The sequence below is a fragment of the Limulus polyphemus genome, unplaced genomic scaffold, assembly GCF_000517525.1.
Source record: "Limulus polyphemus unplaced genomic scaffold, Limulus_polyphemus-2.1.2 Scaffold982, whole genome shotgun sequence".
NCBI classification, from domain to species: Eukaryota; Metazoa; Arthropoda; class Merostomata; order Xiphosura; family Limulidae; genus Limulus; species Limulus polyphemus.
This window is the reverse complement of record NW_013666592.1, coordinates 282,524-301,519: the sequence shown is the minus strand read 5'-3', so window position 1 is coordinate 301,519 and position 18,996 is coordinate 282,524. Positions and strand designations below refer to the sequence as shown.

Here is an 18,996-nt window from a genome sequence, read left to right as displayed (position 1 = left end):
CAATCGCTCTAAACAAACGCTGTAACGTCTCTCATGCTCTCTGACTGCAGTTCAATTACTCACTGTCTACACACACATTACTACATTAATCTCGCGTCATGTTGTCCCCTCTTATATATACCAAACTACCCTATATCTAGCAAATACTAGAGCATTCGCCAAAATACGGGATAGTTCTAGAAAGTAGAGGGCGTGAGAATCACATGTTCTCGATGACGAAACAATACAAATAAATTATATTTTCAATTAGAAGATAAAAAGGAGTCAAAAACAGCTATTTTATGATCAAATTTGTTATTCAAAAGTACATACACTAAGTATAAAAGTACATTAAACACCAGTGAAGATTATCAAGATCTTTTTCTTTTTATGGCCATACACTTTGAACGTATTTTCTTCAAAGGAGTGTAGGAAACATGACACATTTGTATAATTCAGCAATGTGTCTATCAACAAATACAGTGAATACTTATGGGAGGCAATGAAAGACAACCTCAGCTACAAAGATGCAAATTTATATATATACTTTAACTTGCATTAGTTACACTGGACATGATTGTTTTCTTATACCTAATTATCAATGCTTTCCTTGACACTACCAAATAAAATTATTCACCAGAATTCACTTTAGAAAAAAAGTTATTTCACTACAAACAAAGCACAATCTTGATTTAGATATAAATATCATTAATCAAACACTTAAGTTCAGAATATTCAGTAAAACAGAAATTTTTAATTTTGCTAAAGTTAAAAACTTTTAATTCCGAGACGATAACTCACGTCTACACACAGTATAGCTATCTTCCTCGTGCACCTGCCTATGATACTATGCTACTAGCCATGAGTTAACCCCCACATGAATTCATGTTTTAACATGAATTATGCTGGTACATGATGATGACATCATGCAAAAAAAAGTCCTCCACCAACAGGAAGGCAACACAACCTCCAAATCCAGTAACTCCCTCCTATGCACTTGCACTCGTGATAACTTCATTATTCATTATCCATTTTCGCATTGCACTGAACAGACGTATTCAAAATTTCTCATCTGAGTACAATTTGATGAGATTTGCATTTGTTAATGAATCTTTGTTTTTCTTATTCTTTGGCTTTTGTTTCAAAAGTTTAATTTTTTATCATAAATTCTCAAATGATGGTAACTTATACTTTTTCTTGTGTGAGTGATGATATTACTTATACAACTTTTATTTCTACTATGGCTCCTAAAGACTCTAACTGACGGGGACACTGCAGCCATTGTTTAATGGGTTGTGGACTACTACATGCTTACTGGGCCTCCTACTCTTATCTCGTTAGCTGATGTTCTTTCTCCTTATGAATTTAATCTGATTTGCTTTGGGTAGTGCCTTTCCATTCGACAAATTACCTTTAGCCTTCCAACTGCTTTATGGATTTCATTCTTAGATATGTTATTTTCCTTATATTCTACTTGTGTCCTTTAATATTTCTTGTTTTTTAACTTATGAACCCAATTCTTGGAGTTTATCGTGTCTTTCATCCTCGCTTATAACTAGAGCTCATACTCTATCCTTTCTCTGATAGTTCCTCTCTCACACCCAAATGTCTTGTATCCTTCACATTTGTGACTCTTTTTGTCCTCACTTGTAGACATTCTTCTTTCCCCTTCACAATTCTCTGTGTTTGGTATCTATATGGCCTGCTTGGGACTCATTGGGCTGGGTAACATTCCTTTTTACTGAACTTCCTCTTTTTTGTGTATATGGTCTTTGTTGGGCTCTATTTCTTCACCTGGATGTCTTCAGTAGTGTTCATAAAAGAATTCTGGAGACCTGAACTAATGTTGTGTAACTTTAGTTCTTGTTTTTTTCTTCAAGTTTTTCTTCTTTCTCAACCTTGCCCTTTACTCCAGTTCCTCACTTGAATCAGTTTACCCCTAACCTTCCCATTTAAGGATCCAAACCCTTCCTCTTTTTTTTGTCCTAATTCTATCAGATGTCTAGTTCTTGTCAGTAACTATCATGTCATGTCTGACTCTGCGGGTTCCTGTCTCTTCTTTTTTTGCTGTTGTTCTCATTTTCTGCCAACAGTCATTTTTCATTTCTCCACTTCTTTTTGCTCCTCTTCCCATTTCCTTTTCTCTGCCCATCGATGTGCCAGAAAAATTCTGACAAATCCTTCTGGACCCATCATTCATATGTTTTCCATGTTCTGTCCATCAGGTTCACATCTCATTCCTAGATATTTCCTTCAACATAGTGTAAGTCCCTTTTGTATTGTGTTGTGAGGGTCTTTACTTGCTGTATTCATGGTTCAGGTCTGGCATTCTTTTTTCCTGAATTCTAAAGGTTCATTCTCAAATGGTATCTTCTTCTCATATCCACTTTCTTTTACAAGAGGCTACTTGTTTTGGGTGGCTTGTCATGAAAACTAAGTTTTTTCTTGCACTCACTTAATATTTGGTACTTATAGACATTTTCTTCATATCTCGTATCAGCCAAGTTCAACCTTATCCTTTTCACCTGTGAACTATGGCATATCTGATCACCAGGATTTGGCTTCTCATCTTCATCTTGTGCAATAAGTTCTTTTGCACTTGGGGACTATAGATTACTCACAACCCCCTATTCCTTTGGGATGTACACACATGTATCTCCTCCATTGGACCTTGCAGATCCAATGGATTCTTTCTTGGATTCCATTGTCCTGGTTTATGAACCTCCCCTCACTTGTCCTCGAGGAATTTTCATGATGAGTAGACAGTACCCATACTATTTCCAGCATTTCCTTACCAACTCCCAAATCTTTCTCTTCACCAATGCTTCCCTCTCTGATTGATGTGCATCTGAATGAGGACATGACTTCTGGCACTTGGATGCAGGACATGTGTTACCTTCACATGAGTGTGGTCAATCTTTTCACTGTTCATTTGGCATATTCCCATTCCTTCCACTACTGGTGGATCACTTGCTCATGATTCACTCTAACAATTTCATGGTCATTTGTTTTTCACACCAACCATCCTGGAGGCACCCATCCCTGGACCCTTTGATTTTTAGTGCTGGACCTTCTCTTCTGGATGTATTCACATGGAATTTGTCTTGTTCCCTGTTATTTGAAAAAAGCTACCAACTTGGTGGCAGACTACTTTTCTTTTACAGTCTGCATTCTAACAACAGAGTGGTCTCTACAACCCCAGTAATTTTGTTAGGTTTGCTCTTGGTTGAACATATCCCTCACAGATGCCTTTGCTACCCTTCAGAATTCCAGGCTTCCTCTCTTCTGGACCCCTCTTTCTTCGGGTCTGGCTATCAGTGCTCTAAACCAGGACTGGTCTCATTTCTTTCTATATGCTAACCTTCTTCTTCATATCCTCTCTCTCAGATCCTCACCTTGATATGTGACAATTTTTGCCAGGTCCCATTGTTGGTGCATCTTTGGCCAGCTCATCCTTGGTTTCCTCTGCTTCTTCACATAGCATCCAGATCTCCCTTTCCTCCCCAATATCCCCTCTCTATTACTTTGACTTCACACATCTTTTTTTTCATCAAAGGGTATCATTCCTCCATCTTCACGTGTGGGATTTGTCTGGTCCATCACCTATTGGGCTGGACTCTCCAATCATGTGGCATACTCTTTACCACATTCCAACTTCCACTTGTCTGTCTATCAATGAAAGTGGTGGGTCTTTCATCATTGGCCTGTCCATCATTCTCATCCTCCTATTGGGAACCACTTTTCTGCCATTTTTTAAACTGGCTGTTAATCCATGGTTTATTTGGTCTCCATCATTGCTAGTTAGCAGGTATTCTTGTCCATTATATTTTGCCTTTCCTAGTATCACAGGGTGTTTCTTTCCCTATCCTCTCTACTCTGTTCTGCTCTTTCATTCTTCTCCAACATTCTCATCTAACTACCATGCCTGATTGGAACCTTACTGTGTCTTTTGACACTCTCATGCATGACCCCCATTCTAGTCATTAACTTGTTGCTCTTTGTACCATTTTTCTCTCCAGACTTATTTCCTCTTTCTTCTCGCCTGGGATTACCATTCTTTGGATGTCTATGCTATGAATGCTTCTCACACTCTTTTCCATTGCACCTATATACTCCTCTCCCTGGACCAATCTTTCCTTTCTAGGACTTCTAATACTTGGGAAGGTCACCGTACTTTCTCTCCTGTCTCCCTTCCTTTTGTTTCTCACCTATATTATCATTTGGACCTAGTTTGGCTCCTGTGTCCTATTTGGGTTGCTTGGTGTTGTTTATTATTGACTTATCCCTTTCAGATTTCTCACCATCGTCTGTTCCTAAACTGGACCTCTCCCTTCTTCCAGGGACCACTCTTCTAATGCCTTTACTGAATGGGTCCTTCAGCTACTCAACTTGGCATATTTATCTCTGGATACAGATGCTCATTGGCTATTTCACATTTATTCTCATTCAATTCGTCACCTTTCTCTTTCTCCTCTCCTTTGCTGGCCTTAGAATGAGGTTCTCCAGGTGGGAATGTGGATAACTCCAAACACGTTTGTCTTTCATTATTTACACAATCTGGCTGTTTTGTTTCCTGCTGGATTTTGATCTCCACCAGTCACCATTTTGCAATCAACCCAACATCTCTGAGAAACATATGCACATTTTCTTTTTCAAAACCCCCTTTTAAGTTCCTAGGATTCCTCCAGGTGGTTGGTGTTGCCTTCCAAGGTATACTTACTTTCAAAAATCTGCATCAAGCCAAGATGACAGAAAGCACTTATACCATTTGCCCTGGTTCTGCTAGTGCCCACTGGGAGGTGGGGTGTTCTGCAAGACCACTTGAGGTATACATATCTACTCAACTGCTCAATCCAGACCATATCTATGACCACTTGAGGTATATATATATATATTTACTCAATGGCCAAATCCAGACCATATCTATTCTATGGACTATCATGGAAAAAGCCAGCACTAGGAAAGTGCTCTTCCCACTTCTTTGGTTCATGCTTGAAAAGAGGGTTTCATGGTCAACCATTGCATTTCTCCAGTAAAAGACCTTTCCAGCTGGTAGCCCGATGGGAATCTAGGCACTTCTTTGGGTCTTCTCAATGCAAATTCTGTCCTCCTTTTCTTTGAGTAGAGCATGAAAGTAAGTTGTTTGTTTGTTTGGCATTTTATGGTGCAAAGCAACTAGGCTATCTGCACCAATACAGTAAAAAGGAGGATGATGATGACTAGTGGTGTTATGCTAAATACAAAAGTGCAAGAATATGAAATCTACTGCATAACCAGCGTTCTGGCTAAAAAAAGGTACAGGTACAGCATGCTTATGCATTCCTACTACTTTTTGTTTATGTTATACCAATTAATATGGCATAAATACTTAGCTAATAATCAATATATTAATAGTATATAAGTTTTAAGTTCTTCATTATCTTAGGAAATATTTTTTAAAAATCCTGAACTTCCCCTAATGTTACACAGTGACACATTTTCTCTAGGCTTCTTCTCTATTTTATCCATCATCCCTTCAAAATGTATGAAATTAAACATAAATTGCTTCCTATAATATCATCATTGCTCAGACAAACCACAATTTTAATAGCCTTCAATTTTGTTTGGTTACAAAGCTATAAATAGAAAATCACACCCTTCCTGCCACACCTACCTGTCACATTCTTTCAGGCTTTGTTAATAGTTCTCTTTTATGTTTAATTATAAATTACCTATAACCAATAGAAAGTCAAGGTTTTTATCTATCAAATGATGTATTGTATAACATTGTGTTCTGAACAGGTAAGCATCATTTTCACTCAGAGTACAAGCTTCATTCTCATGGGAAAGTTAATGACTAGCTTGGATGAATTTGTAATGGCTCTTGACACATAGTAAGAAAACCAGAAAAAATTTTAGAGTTAGGGGAAAAATTGTCTGCTTTTTGCATGTTAGTAGTCTATGTTCTTTGATGCATTATTTAATGCACTACCACCATTAGTATAAAATATGTAAGCTTAAGTATCAACAGCAAGAAAAAAGAAGATTGGGTAAGTAATTTATTTCTTATTTTTCATGTTTATTCTTTATTTATTATTATAAAAGTAACTAAAATGTAAAAATAGAGATCTTTTTAGGTTAATTAAGATTTGATTAGTTAAAATAAATAATAATAATATAATATGTTTCACGAGGCATGCACGCAAGAAGCACGTACATAATATGCTTCGATAGCATAACATGAGCTGCAGTGCCCGAGTGATTTACAACTTATTATGGTGCGAATAGTAGTTAGAAATAGTAGTTACAATTTGAAGTCACTCTAAAAAAAAAGAAAAAAAAAAGGGTAATTTAGATTTATTTGAATTTTTTTTTGGTCATTACGAGGTCGGTCAAATTGACCAATCCCGTTTTCAGTTAGGGTAGAGAAAATAACAGATGAAAGTTTTACTGGAAAAAAAGTTAGAAATGTATTGAGGAGATTTTAGGGATTACACAAAGGAAATTTGACATTTTTAAGATGAGGAGAAGTATTTTTAATCTTTGAACACAGACAATTCAAAACAAATACTCAATATATTCATGGACAAATTTTTATTTTAGTTTATTAAAAATACTTCACTACAAAATATGATATTTTGTATGTGAAAGACTTGTAATGCTAACTGAAAGACTGTCAAATTTTGTGAAGATATGTGCACTATATTGAAAGTTAGAAGTATTAAGTCTATAAAGAGGTCACGTGGTCAGTCAAACTTACCAAGTCTGTGTTGAGAGAATTAATTGTGTTCAGCATACTTTATAGTATTGGTATTATGGCTGAAAATGTCATTAATAGCATCAGTACCCATCTAATGTAAAAATAAATTATTTGATTAGCTATAATCACTACCAATACCAGGTTGAGTTAGTTTGCTCTGATCATAAGTTAATATTGATTTTAGTAAATGTTATTTTTATTAAAATTAACTTGGATATCTTAATTCCAGTATCAATATTTTTACTAATTATTCTATATCTTTGTTCTTCATTTAATTTATATATTATAATTGATGATTTTACATCTTCATAAATTAGCTTTTGTATTTTTTCTATACTATCTGTACCATCCTGCTATTCAATGCTGTAGTTAAACAGCAAAATGTGTTGTAGTAATTTATCTTGTATATCAAGCTCCTCTAAATTACACTATCAGAACCATTTAATGGGCTTTCATTGGCTACAAGAGTTGTTAAAGAGAATTATATGAAGTTCTCTATATAGTAGTGATGTCAAATGTTTCATGGGACAGAAAACAGGTGATAGTGCATATCATTAATTTTTGTGTGTTCATTTAATGACACCTTCATTAAAGCTATTAATTTGAATGTTTAAAATATACATTTACTTTATTATTTTTACTTTTTTATTATTACATATTTTTTGTATGCATTACTTTGCAATGTTAGCTTTGAATACTAATCTAAGTATCCTAAGTTGGCCAAACCTTGCAAGATATTATTGTGATTATGGCCAAAAATATCACTAAAAACAAGGGTACTCAACTGATGAAACAATACACTCTAATCATCATTATAAGCAAGAACATTGTATAAGTTAGCTATCAGCATAATAGGTATTTTTTTTATAGTTTTGAATATATAGGTAACTTTCTTTAAACAGAAATTAATATAAATTAAAATGTTTGATCATGTATGACGGGAAAAAATATATACACACTGAGATTCTTGAAAGCCAATTGATTCTATATCACAATTTCTTTACTAGTTTTTTTAACATCATTATAAAAATAGGTTGTTTCAGTCTAATTGACATGCACACTAACAGTCAGTATTTTTAAATCAATTTTCAAACAAAAACTTCCAATAAATATCTGAAAAACCACATTTACTTTGACCAATTTTGGAGCAACTATAATACACCAATTATATGCAGTTACTAAAACAGTATTCTCAAATTCAATTATTCATCAAATTAACTTACTTCAAATCCTCCAATTACAAGAAGTGCTTGAATCCTGAATTCTTTCAGACGAGCAACACATTTCTCCATATATTTATCTGGAAGGGTTCTGGGTAATAATAATAAAAAACCTTAAGAGTAGAACATCCTCATATAAAAGTTAAACTTATACTGTTTGAATTCACAATAATAAACTATAATAACTGAGCTTACTGAAGTATGATGAACTGAAAGTCGTAATTTGGTAAATTATAGAAGAAACAGTACAAAATTATTTTACCACTCACAGTACCTAACTGAAGTGTCATGATTATTGACCTATCTTCCTTGTTCTCTTTCTAACTATTAAAAAGATATTTATACATTATTAATAATCAACATAAACTAACCTCTTGGTACCTAGGAAAGCACCTCCTTGGCCAACCCAGCCATTAACTTCACTCCAGCCAAGAGGTTTAATCTGGGTTCAGAAACAAGTCTTATTAACCATTTAGTTATTTTATGTTAGTAATTAAAACCAACTATCTATACACTGTAAACCCTATGACAAGTACCATTTAGTTATTTTATAACAATAAAATCAACCACCCATACACTGTAGACTCCATGAAAACTGCAGTGAAGTTATTTTATATCAGTAACTAAAACCAACTATCTATACACTGTAAACCCTATGACAAGTACCATCTAGTTATTTTATAACAATAAAATCAACCACCCATACACTGTAGACTCCATGAAAACTGTAGTGAAGTTATTTTATATCAGTAACTAAAACTAACTATCCATACACTTTAAACCTCAGACCAAGTGTTGTGTAGTTATTTCATATCAGTTACTATAACTATGCAACCATGTGCTATAAACCAAAAGATGTCATATTCAATAAGTTCTAGTAATCATAAACCTGTATTTCAAATGCATGTGTGAATATTAAAACTGAAGAGGTTATTTATTATTTGCACTATAATCATTACTTACATTGAAAGGCTGCTACTAGAATAAACAAACAGAATTTTTGATGAGCAAAAACTTTCAAAGTGGTATCTTTCTATTTTATTTACTCAAAAGAAAGTAAATTTGTGATATAGGAGTACTGTGATCTGATTTACGCAATCTCTCTCTCTCTCTCAAAAAGACAACAACAGTAAATACAAGAATTCTTTACATTTTGCTTTGTTTCTTCAGTTAACAACTTTGAAGAATTTTGACAAGTACATAGTTTGAAACTTACAGTTTATTATTATATACTTACATTTCCTTCAACTAAACCCTCAATACCATCATGAATTCCAAATACTTTATCACCTCGAAATAAACAGTTTCTAACAAAGGACCGGACAGCTGCATTCATTCCACAGCAGGGAGCTCCAATGTGGATCACACCCAAGATGTATCCTTCCTACAAATGGAAAATAGGGCATGATATCCACCTACAATAAATCTTATGTTATGTCCATATTGTATCTGGTAATAAAAACATACTTTTAAAATAATAAATAATAAATAGTGAAGTAAACAATTTGCATCCTAAAAATGTAAACCAAATGTATATATAACAACAATGATAAAAAATACTGATTCACATTAACCCAACTATGTTATGACTCAATTTTGAAGACTCAAACTTCAATGGACTTTGAACCACACAAAAATGTAGAGAAATAGGGTAATATAGCAAAATAACAGAACCAAATTTTTGTGAAATTTATATTTTGTAAAAAAACAACTTAAAACCAAATTTTTTAGTCTATAAAAACATCATCCCTGATACAAAAATAATGTTAAGCAAGTATAGGTATAAGTATTTTGATAAAATTAATCATAAATAAAGTAACTAAAATAGACATCTAAAAAGAAATCTTATCCTTGAAGAGCAGCATACCAAGTTCATTCATAAATGGTGCTGACCAAGAAACATAATGCATATCTACAACAGTTTTAAATGTAGTTCCGATGGAAATGAAATCATATTATGCAAAATATACAAGACTGAGAAATAAATGATTTCACAAAGAAACAGTGTGAAATCCTTAAAGAAGGAAGTGACTTCACTGTGTTTGCTGAAAGTAATACATAGAAAGTAGAATATACAGAGGGTTGAATATGTCGTATTAAAACAATTTTGAATATTTAAACCAGTAAGCTATGTGAAAACCAGTGTCACTATAATGTATCAGTGGGACAAATGTACCAAAATTACATTTTGACTATGTTTCATAGGTACTCTGATGCCACACTACCAAAAACTGATCACTTTTGAGAAGGGTACGTAACAGCCGTTTCTAGATGTGTTCAGACTGGGGATGTAGAATTTCACAGACAAGGATATTTCTTGTACATAATTACATTGGAATACAAAGAAATATGGATCAACTTTAGGATCCAGAATCATCCAGAAAGGAACCCGCAATAAATTATACCCCAGTTATGGTAAACAAAGTATGACATCTTGTAACAGGTGACAATCCATGAACATAAAGGTCAGTGATAAAGCTGTCCATGTGCTCCAGGCAACAACATGCAACATAATTTAGAAGAATCTCCTTCTAGAAAAGTGCCAAAAATCATATGTACATGAGCTTCTTCCAAGAGATATCAGTTCAACTGTTGCATACCTCAAGCAGCTGAAGAATGAAATGGGTATTAATATTACTCCATACATAGACAAACTGGTCAAGTTGCCAAATAGTGTGCTATGAATTTCTTTGCAATCAGACTGTTGAAATGGGCACTTGAAAACCATCACCCCTGCATACTAAATGGTGTGTGGAAAGCATGCAGAGAGCAGTTGTGAGCTTTGGACATTATAGTCTTATGATAGATTTTTCTGCAATAGAAATTATGCTAGAGGGTTATTGTCAAGATGCATGGTAATCTGATAGATCATAATTGGACATGACCACATGGACCATAACGACGTGATGAGAATTCAAAGCTGTTTGAATATAACATATTTAACTCTCTATATTCTCATGTTTACATAACTCTGAATGACTTTAAGTACAACTTACATATTCATGCAGTTTAGAACCTTGTCCGTTAATAGGAAGAAATTCAGATTCTTAATGAAATTACCCGTATATTTTTTTTTATTCAACCTCTGTATATACAGTCACTTGTTCCAACAATTAAAATTTAATGCTCACACATAAAAAAAATACATTTGGCCAGAAGTTTACTTATTTTTGTTTGAAAATAATATACTGATGAAATTTTAAATAATTTTCAGCACTTTCATAGAAACATATAAAGTAATATAAAAGATTTTGATTTTTTTTCTTTTTTTAATAATCAAAGATCCACAATAACAATGAACTCTTGACTGCCCAGTAAAATATATACACACACACACATGAAACATGACTAGTTTTCAAGAAAAGTTATAATTTTCCTACACTGAAAATGTATTTCTTACAGGTACTTACTTCCACTCACATACATAGCTAAGCTATTCTCATTCAGTGCTGACCTCTATTTGCAAAATTTTTTTGTATGCCACAAGTCTTTCACTCCCATGCAACCCTCGATTCACATGGTTTAACTGATTCTTTCATGCAAATTATCATGTGAAAACCTCCACAAATAGTTGTGTTACACACTCGTGATTAATGTGACTCACTTTATGCTATACTATCTAAGTATCACTTCAAGTTTATGCAGAAACGTAAGCACTGGTTGACAGTGAGGAGGAAGGGTGGGAACTGTAAGCAGAAATAAGTACCTATTGGAAATACATTTTCAGTGTAGGAAAATTATAACTTCCAACAAGGTAACTTACTTCCACTCACATAAATAGCTGGAATCCCACGTTGAATAGATGGAGGGATTGGTGCAAGGGAGAAAGTAGAAGCATCCTTTGAAAGTGTTCAAAGGACACCATAATGAGGGTACCCTCTAATAAGAGGATTATATGTGGGAGATCCAGGCAGAAAATTGTGAGGAGCACATCCCAATGGGAGATAAAATGCTTATACAGTGATCCTAACCACAATATATTATAATTTCAATCTCCCTGTAGGTAAAATAAAGAATGTGTCCCAAGGTATAGAGTGGCTAGTGCGCAACAGACCGTACATGGCAAGTCAACTGTGTCCAAAACCTGACTGCCAGGAACTAACATTCATGCAGGGGTAGGAAAGAGGATCATACCATCTTCATCTCAAGTTCAGCCAACCAGAGGGAGAAATCCTACTACCAATCTGTGAACAAAGCACATGTGAACAGAGTGAAATAATATACATATATATCCCACTCAAATCAGACGGAAACCACCTCAAATGCAGTAACATCCTTGGCATAAAGACATCGAAGATTAGTGCAAGAGGAAGAAGGGGAGCAACAAACAAGTGCACTCACCATGAGCCACAACACTGGGGTAGTGCACTCAAGGTGAATGGAGTGAGGGACTAGGGACATCCTGAACACGTGTCAGGACTTATGAAGATTAGTTCAGCTCTAAATCCAAAACTCAACTGCTAGGAACTGAAATCCATTTGGGGGTAGGATGATGGATCCCAATCGAAGGGGTGAACTGTATTTATGCTGGCACACTACATGTATGAGTACCTCATGTCGATTGGTTCAGCTCTAAATCCAAAACTCAACCCATAGGAACCAACATCCATGCGAGGGTGGAATGAGGGATTCCAAATGCACTACATGTGTGGGGACATGATGTTTATTGGTTGAACTCTAAATCCAAAACTCAACTGCTAGGAACTGACACCCATGTGAGGGTATGATGAGGAATTCCAATCAGCACAACACGAATGTGGACAATATGTCAATTGGTTCAGCTCTAAATCCAAAACTCAACCACCAGGAACTGGCTTCCATGCAAGGGTATGATGAGGGATCCCAATCATTATGACAGAACACTCCAATGCTACAACATCCCCTTGGACAAACCCATGCAGAAGTGGAATATCTATCTGGAAGACATCTCATCATCTACACCAGTGGAACACCATTGTCCTACTCTCAACTGAATGGTGTCTATATTGTTAATATTGTATATCTCTCATTCAGGAGGATACCTCTATGGTCCACCACCCCAGTGGCTTGGAACTGGAAAGTAGTAAGGACTCTCTTACTCTACTGAAAGATAGGGAGGGGACACGGTGGAGAGTCTGAAGGAACGTTCACACCGGGGACAATGAAATAGGTGACCACAAAACTTTATTTTGAAAAAGAGACCAAATCCAATTTATTCAATCTAAGGAATGGCAAGGATGGGCAGCAATTCTCTTCTGATTTACCCTTGGGTTAGTACAGTTTGGAATGGGCATATTTATGAAGCAAAGATATTGCAAGGAATAACCTACAAGTGATCTTTTGGAACTCCCCATCTCTAGTTTATGTGATTGTAATGAACAGTGTGCATTTTGTGGTCAATGAAATTATGAATGTAAAGTCAACATGGCCTTACAGTGCAGGTTTTAGTACAATTCTAAGTGACTAAAGTATATCTAGACAGGCACCACTCGCCACAGAGCAGGACCCTGGTCAAAACATGGGACAGGCTCCTGAAAAATTATATATATATAACAAAAGTAAGAAGACTTACCCAGTTACAGTCCCATGTGAAGGATGGCAACAGGTGAAAAACAGTACACAGAAGAGAAAGAAACAGATACCCAAAGCAAATAATTGGAGATGAACATATGAGGTGTAGTCCCAGTAGCTCAACAGATGATGGACGATGGGGTTGAGATGCAGGTGAAAGGTAAGGTGCCTGAATGAAGCGAAGACACCAGAATTGATTATGGGAAGAAAGAAACAAGGAATAAAAGGCCAACTGAATCACAAGCCAAGCCCAATTGGTACGGGAGGAAGAAAAAAAAATCACTACCAGAGGAGTGGTGCAAGGGAATGAAACTGTGGAAAATAGAGTCAATGGTAAGAAGCCTTGAGAGCAATGGAACAACCCAGGGCATGTACAGGACAGAGAAAATCATCTGGATCCAACCAAGAATATAGGTGGATGAGAGCAAAAAAACAAAAATGATAAAAAACATGTTCCACATGAGACATCAAAGTGTAGGTTAGTAAAATCAATCCAGAAAAAAATTAATATACTGAGCCGAAACAACCGAGAAAACCAGATCTGTGCTGGCCATGAAGGAAGAATTAGAAAGACCTGACCAGAGTGACATGGATGATCAAAATCACCTTGGCAAGAAAAGTGACAGAATGAAAAAAACTAAAGTTATAAACTTGATCTAATCCTGTCTGAATGTATCGACAGACAAGGTGAGTGGATCATGAACTGGAGACTAAAAACAAAAGGGGTAATTTGGAATTGAGAAAGGAGTATAATGCTTCCTGTAGAGGAGTACCCTACTGAAGGCAGAGCCACCAAAAATTAGAGGATTGAGAGGCCACTCCTTGGGAGAAAGTGTGTTGGGACTAGAAAGATGATCTGCAATGATGATGAAAGCACCTAGAACACAACACAACAGGAGATGTATGTCAAGTGTATGGATTCAAATAGGGAGATCCACTGTCTAACACAAAGGGAACAAGAATAAGTGCCTCCTTGGTAAGTGATATAAGCCATCACCATCGAATAGTTGGACAAAAGTAAGAAAGCGAACTAAAGCATGTTGGACTGCTGGAAGTGCTAAGGTGTTAATATGGTAAGACCTTTCGGCCATGGACCATTGTCCTAAAGCCTCCTGCTGATTGACCCACGCCCCCCAAATTTGGAGATGAACATCAGGGAACAAAAACAAACCTGGACAAGGGAAAGGAATTGGTAGACCTAACAACGTGGAGGATATGTTGAACCACAAATGCATATAGTCAAAGAGGGAAGGAGAAAAGTTAAGAGGAGAATCCAAAGGAACATTAGCAAGAGACCATGGATTGTGCAGCATCTCCTGAAAAGATTGGAAATGTGCCAGACCCAAAGGGAGAAGTGCTTCCATAGAAGCCACATTCTCTAATGTGTTAGAACCTCGCTAGCTGTAAGGTAGTGAACTGTAATGGCATTGATAACAGAAAACTCCATAAAATGCATTTGAGGAGGAGAATGAATGGTACTGACAGAGGTGGGTGTTTAAAAAGACTCTCCCCAAGTAGCCAAGATTGTTAGGTAAGTAACAGGAAAAACTTATCCAATTGGAAAAGCCAACCATCTAAGTTGCTTGTATAAGAAGCAGACGAGTATGCTATGACCACCCCCATTTGGAAAAAGCTAACTGAAGCCAGACGTTCAAATAGTGGTGTTAGTAAAATCCCCTAAAATGGGGAAGTTGGGTAAAATGCAGACCATCTGACAAAAGATATGTGTAACCCAAACAAGTTTGAAGGGCAAGGCTTGAAAAAACTCAAGACAGCATCCCAAGAAATGAAAAATAAGAATGTGTACCATGGGCATTCTCACTCTTGCAGAAAATGCCCAACCCAACTGTGATAAAAGACTATATAATTAAATGGGGAAGAACCAAGAAGTGATTGAGGTGGGATCAATTGATTCAGAACTCCAACTAGCATCAACCATACACAACGAATGGAGAAACCCGTTGGTAGGACATGTAAAAGATGGGAAGGTGCTGGACATGGAACACAAATAAAATGGAAATGACTCAGAATGCAACAAAAGAGAAACCCCCAAAAAATAGGTCATAGCATCGCAGATACCTCACATAATGCTAAATGCAAAGGAGTAGCCAAAAAAAAAAGGACCAGTGGAGAAAAAGACCTGACCATAAGTCCCTATTAGAAATGGATGGTAAACAAACAGTACAAGACATTATTCCACCTCAGAAGATCCCGAAAGCAAATAAGCCATGTGTGGAAGGAAAGAAATGAAGATGGCAAATGCCCCAACATGGAGGGAAGGAGAAAGAGGTATCCCACAAAAATCCCCTAGATATAGGTGGAATGCCTAATAAAGGAGGTGTAAGATAGACATTTCTTGAAGAAGAGTCGATAGGGTAAGACAAAGCTGGAAAACTAGTTGTGGGATAAAATGAATAGCATTAATAGAGACTGCCCCCATACAGGCGACAGAGATTCTAAGTACATAGAGTCAAAAGAAAATATGCTTGATGGTAAGCTAAGGCAAATTGAACCAAAACCTGTGGAGAGTGAGGCATGCAAATACTCTCTCCCAAAAGAGAGACAAAAATGCTCATCATGAAACATAATGTCTGGAGAAGGAAGGGAAAATTAAACTGTGAAATATGCCTTCAAAAGGTCAAGGTAGGCGAAGCATATTCTGCAGTAGAGGCCTGGGAAGGCAAGCCATAATCAGGTGGAGGAACACTGACAAAATCTATGTCATCCTAAATGGGTTTGGCAGTTATAGGAGGAAGGCAAGCAATATCAAGACAAGGTAGGGTGGCCCAGGAGTCCTCACAAACTAAATTAATTGTAAGAAGTATAAATTATAAAGAATTACAAAAATGAAATAGTCAATATGGTGTAAAGTAAATGTGTAGTGAAATAAAAATATGTATAAGGTGTTATGTGTTGAATAAAATAATATATTTATCCTAATTATCAATTTACCCATAAGATGAACTACAGGTAAACTGAAAATAACAGACACTTCTTAAGTGTAATAAAACTGTGCAGAACAAAGTATATCACTAAGCTCTAATTTAAAAACCCTATTCTAACAATAATACGTACAATATCGGGAGAAGTTTGTGCTGACCCCAGCTCCAGGAGTCCACACAAACAAAGTTAATATGAAAAAGTATAACAGATAAATAATAACAAAAATGGAATTGATATTATATTATAAAATTAATTAAGTGTGTATTGAGAATAACATATATATGAGATGTGATGTTTTGAAGAAAAACCAATATAGTTTACCAAATTTACGATATACTAGTAAGATGAATTATAGCTAATTGTAAGATAACAAAGACCCATGTTAAGTCTATTTAATGTTATAGGATAAAAGACATAACTATGCTCTAATTTTAAACCTGAACTTGTCTATGAGTATTGACCAATCTAACTAATTTTACTGAACCCAAAAACTAGAGATGATAATATTAACAGTAAAAATATTCAAAACCATAACAGTATAACACCTTATCTTTCCAAAGTTAGTGGACCATATTTCAAAATGTGTCGACCCACAAATTCGAGTCGAGGCCCAAAAAAGGTCAGCTCATTGGATGATAAATCTCCCAACAAAGTAAAGCTGATAATTCCCCAGTTGAGGACCATCACCTGAAGTCAGTGTAAATGTGCTGATAGAAGAGATAACCTCTGAAATGGTAACTTAGTATTCATAATTTATAATGAATAACCAAACACAAATGTGTTAGCAGAAAGAAATAAAAAAATACATGAAAAGAGCACAAACTAAATGTCTGAACACAAGCACCACCAAATGAGAAGTGATAGTTAAGTAGAATAGCAAAGAGGGAGTCACATGTGTCTGTGACACTACTATTGGTGGAGATTTGTCGTATGATAATATGCATGCAAGAATCAGTTAAACCATGTGAATCGAGGGGTGTATGAGAGTGAAAGGCCTGTGGAATGAGAAGATTTTCTTCCAAATAGTGGGTAGCACTGAATGAGAATAGCTATGTATGTGAGAGGAAGTTAGTTATCTTGTCAAAAACAACAATAAATACTGGTATTCTCACAAGAAGTTGGACAGGTACGTAAAAAAAGACAGAACTGTATTGGATATGAAAGGAACTTAACACTGGTACTATTTACAATGGTTAATAAAGCAGTTAAAACAGATTTCACAACTACATAGAAAAATAACACTACCATTGACACTATAGTACTAAAATTCAGAAACAAGAAATAATGTTATTGTAACCACATATGTCTTATACATGTTTTAGAAGGAGGTCCTAAAAAATTAACTACAGTCACATGGTAAAAACACTTATGTTTATATTGTAGAAATAACAGTTGATGGAACAATTTCCAAGTGGATGAGCCATGAATACATTTGATGTTGCATCAGTAAATGCAAGTTCACCAATAAGAGTGTAAGTTAAATAGAAATAAATAAGAAATTTTCCAAATTTAATAATTTTTATTGGGTGAAATATTCAGCAACTGTTCTTTCTAAAGCCTGATGCCTTATTAGTTTGACAATCATCTCCTCAAAATTCTGTGAGTAATGTTCATAATTCTACATTTAATTAATCAGCAGTGATGTATTCCCATATCTCATGCACATTGTAATATGCCTCAATGAATGAGACAAGTTAAATTTCAGTACATTACAGTAACAACATTACAGCACAATTACGGACTACATAAAATGCATAAATAAGATAACATTAACAGGTCAAATAGCTTGGAGCATGATCCAGGAGAATAAAAACATTAAATATTTGCCATTATAGATACAATGCATTACACATACTGATGGTCAGAAAAGTCCTTCTCATTCTGTTAAAACCAGTGGTGTAAATTATTAATGTTCTTGGAAAGAATAAATTTTGCAAAATACTGGAGTGGTTCAGCTTTAAATAAAATTAGACTCTAGTGAGATAGAAACTATAAGTACTAACTAAAATAATTTATAAATGGTAAGTTTAATTATAGCTAAAAACAGAAGGTCCTCGCATGGCCCGGTGTTAGGGGATTTGACTCACAATCTGTGGGTCATGGGATCAAACCCCATCACCAAACATGCTAGCATTATTAGCTGTGGAGGTTTCATAATCTGATAATCACTCCTAGTATTGAATTAGAGTAGCTCAAGAGTTGGTGGAGGGTGATGTTGACTAGCTGCCTTCACTCTGGCATATTACTTCAAAATTAGGAACATCAGGCACAGATAGCCCTTGAGTAGCTTTATGAAAAATCCAACACAGGGAACAACCAACTCCTTAATGAAAGCATCAGAATTAGAAGTATACTTTACTCTCTTTTTGGAAAACAACCTTCAACAAGAATAAAGGAAGTGGAGTTCAACAACAATCTGTGAGCTTTTTGACCAGTCTTTAAAGATTTTACCCATTACACGATAATGTTCTACAAAGTACAAAAATTGTTGTATGAAAAAAGTATAAAGAAAAGCTAATATGAGGAATCAAACGATGAGTAATCTTATATTCAGGAACATAATTT

At 35.4% G+C, this 18,996-nt stretch overlaps 1 protein-coding gene across 4 annotated transcripts in view; it reads right to left on the bottom strand.

Annotated features, from left to right (window-relative positions):
* LOC106461543 (ATP-dependent 6-phosphofructokinase-like) overlaps positions 1-18,996 on the bottom strand; it is a 70,608-nt gene that overhangs the window by 18,880 nt on the left and 32,732 nt on the right. For all 4 annotated transcript variants that reach the window (XM_013921374.2, XM_022388530.1, XM_013921375.2 and 1 more), the window contains 3 exons: positions 9,176-9,322; positions 8,310-8,380; positions 7,942-8,029 (listed from right to left, as the gene is read on the bottom strand). In XM_013921374.2, the coding sequence (XP_013776828.1) occupies positions 7,942-8,029; positions 8,310-8,380; positions 9,176-9,322 (306 nt within the window). The remainder of the gene's footprint in view (positions 1-7,941; positions 8,030-8,309; positions 8,381-9,175; positions 9,323-18,996) is intronic.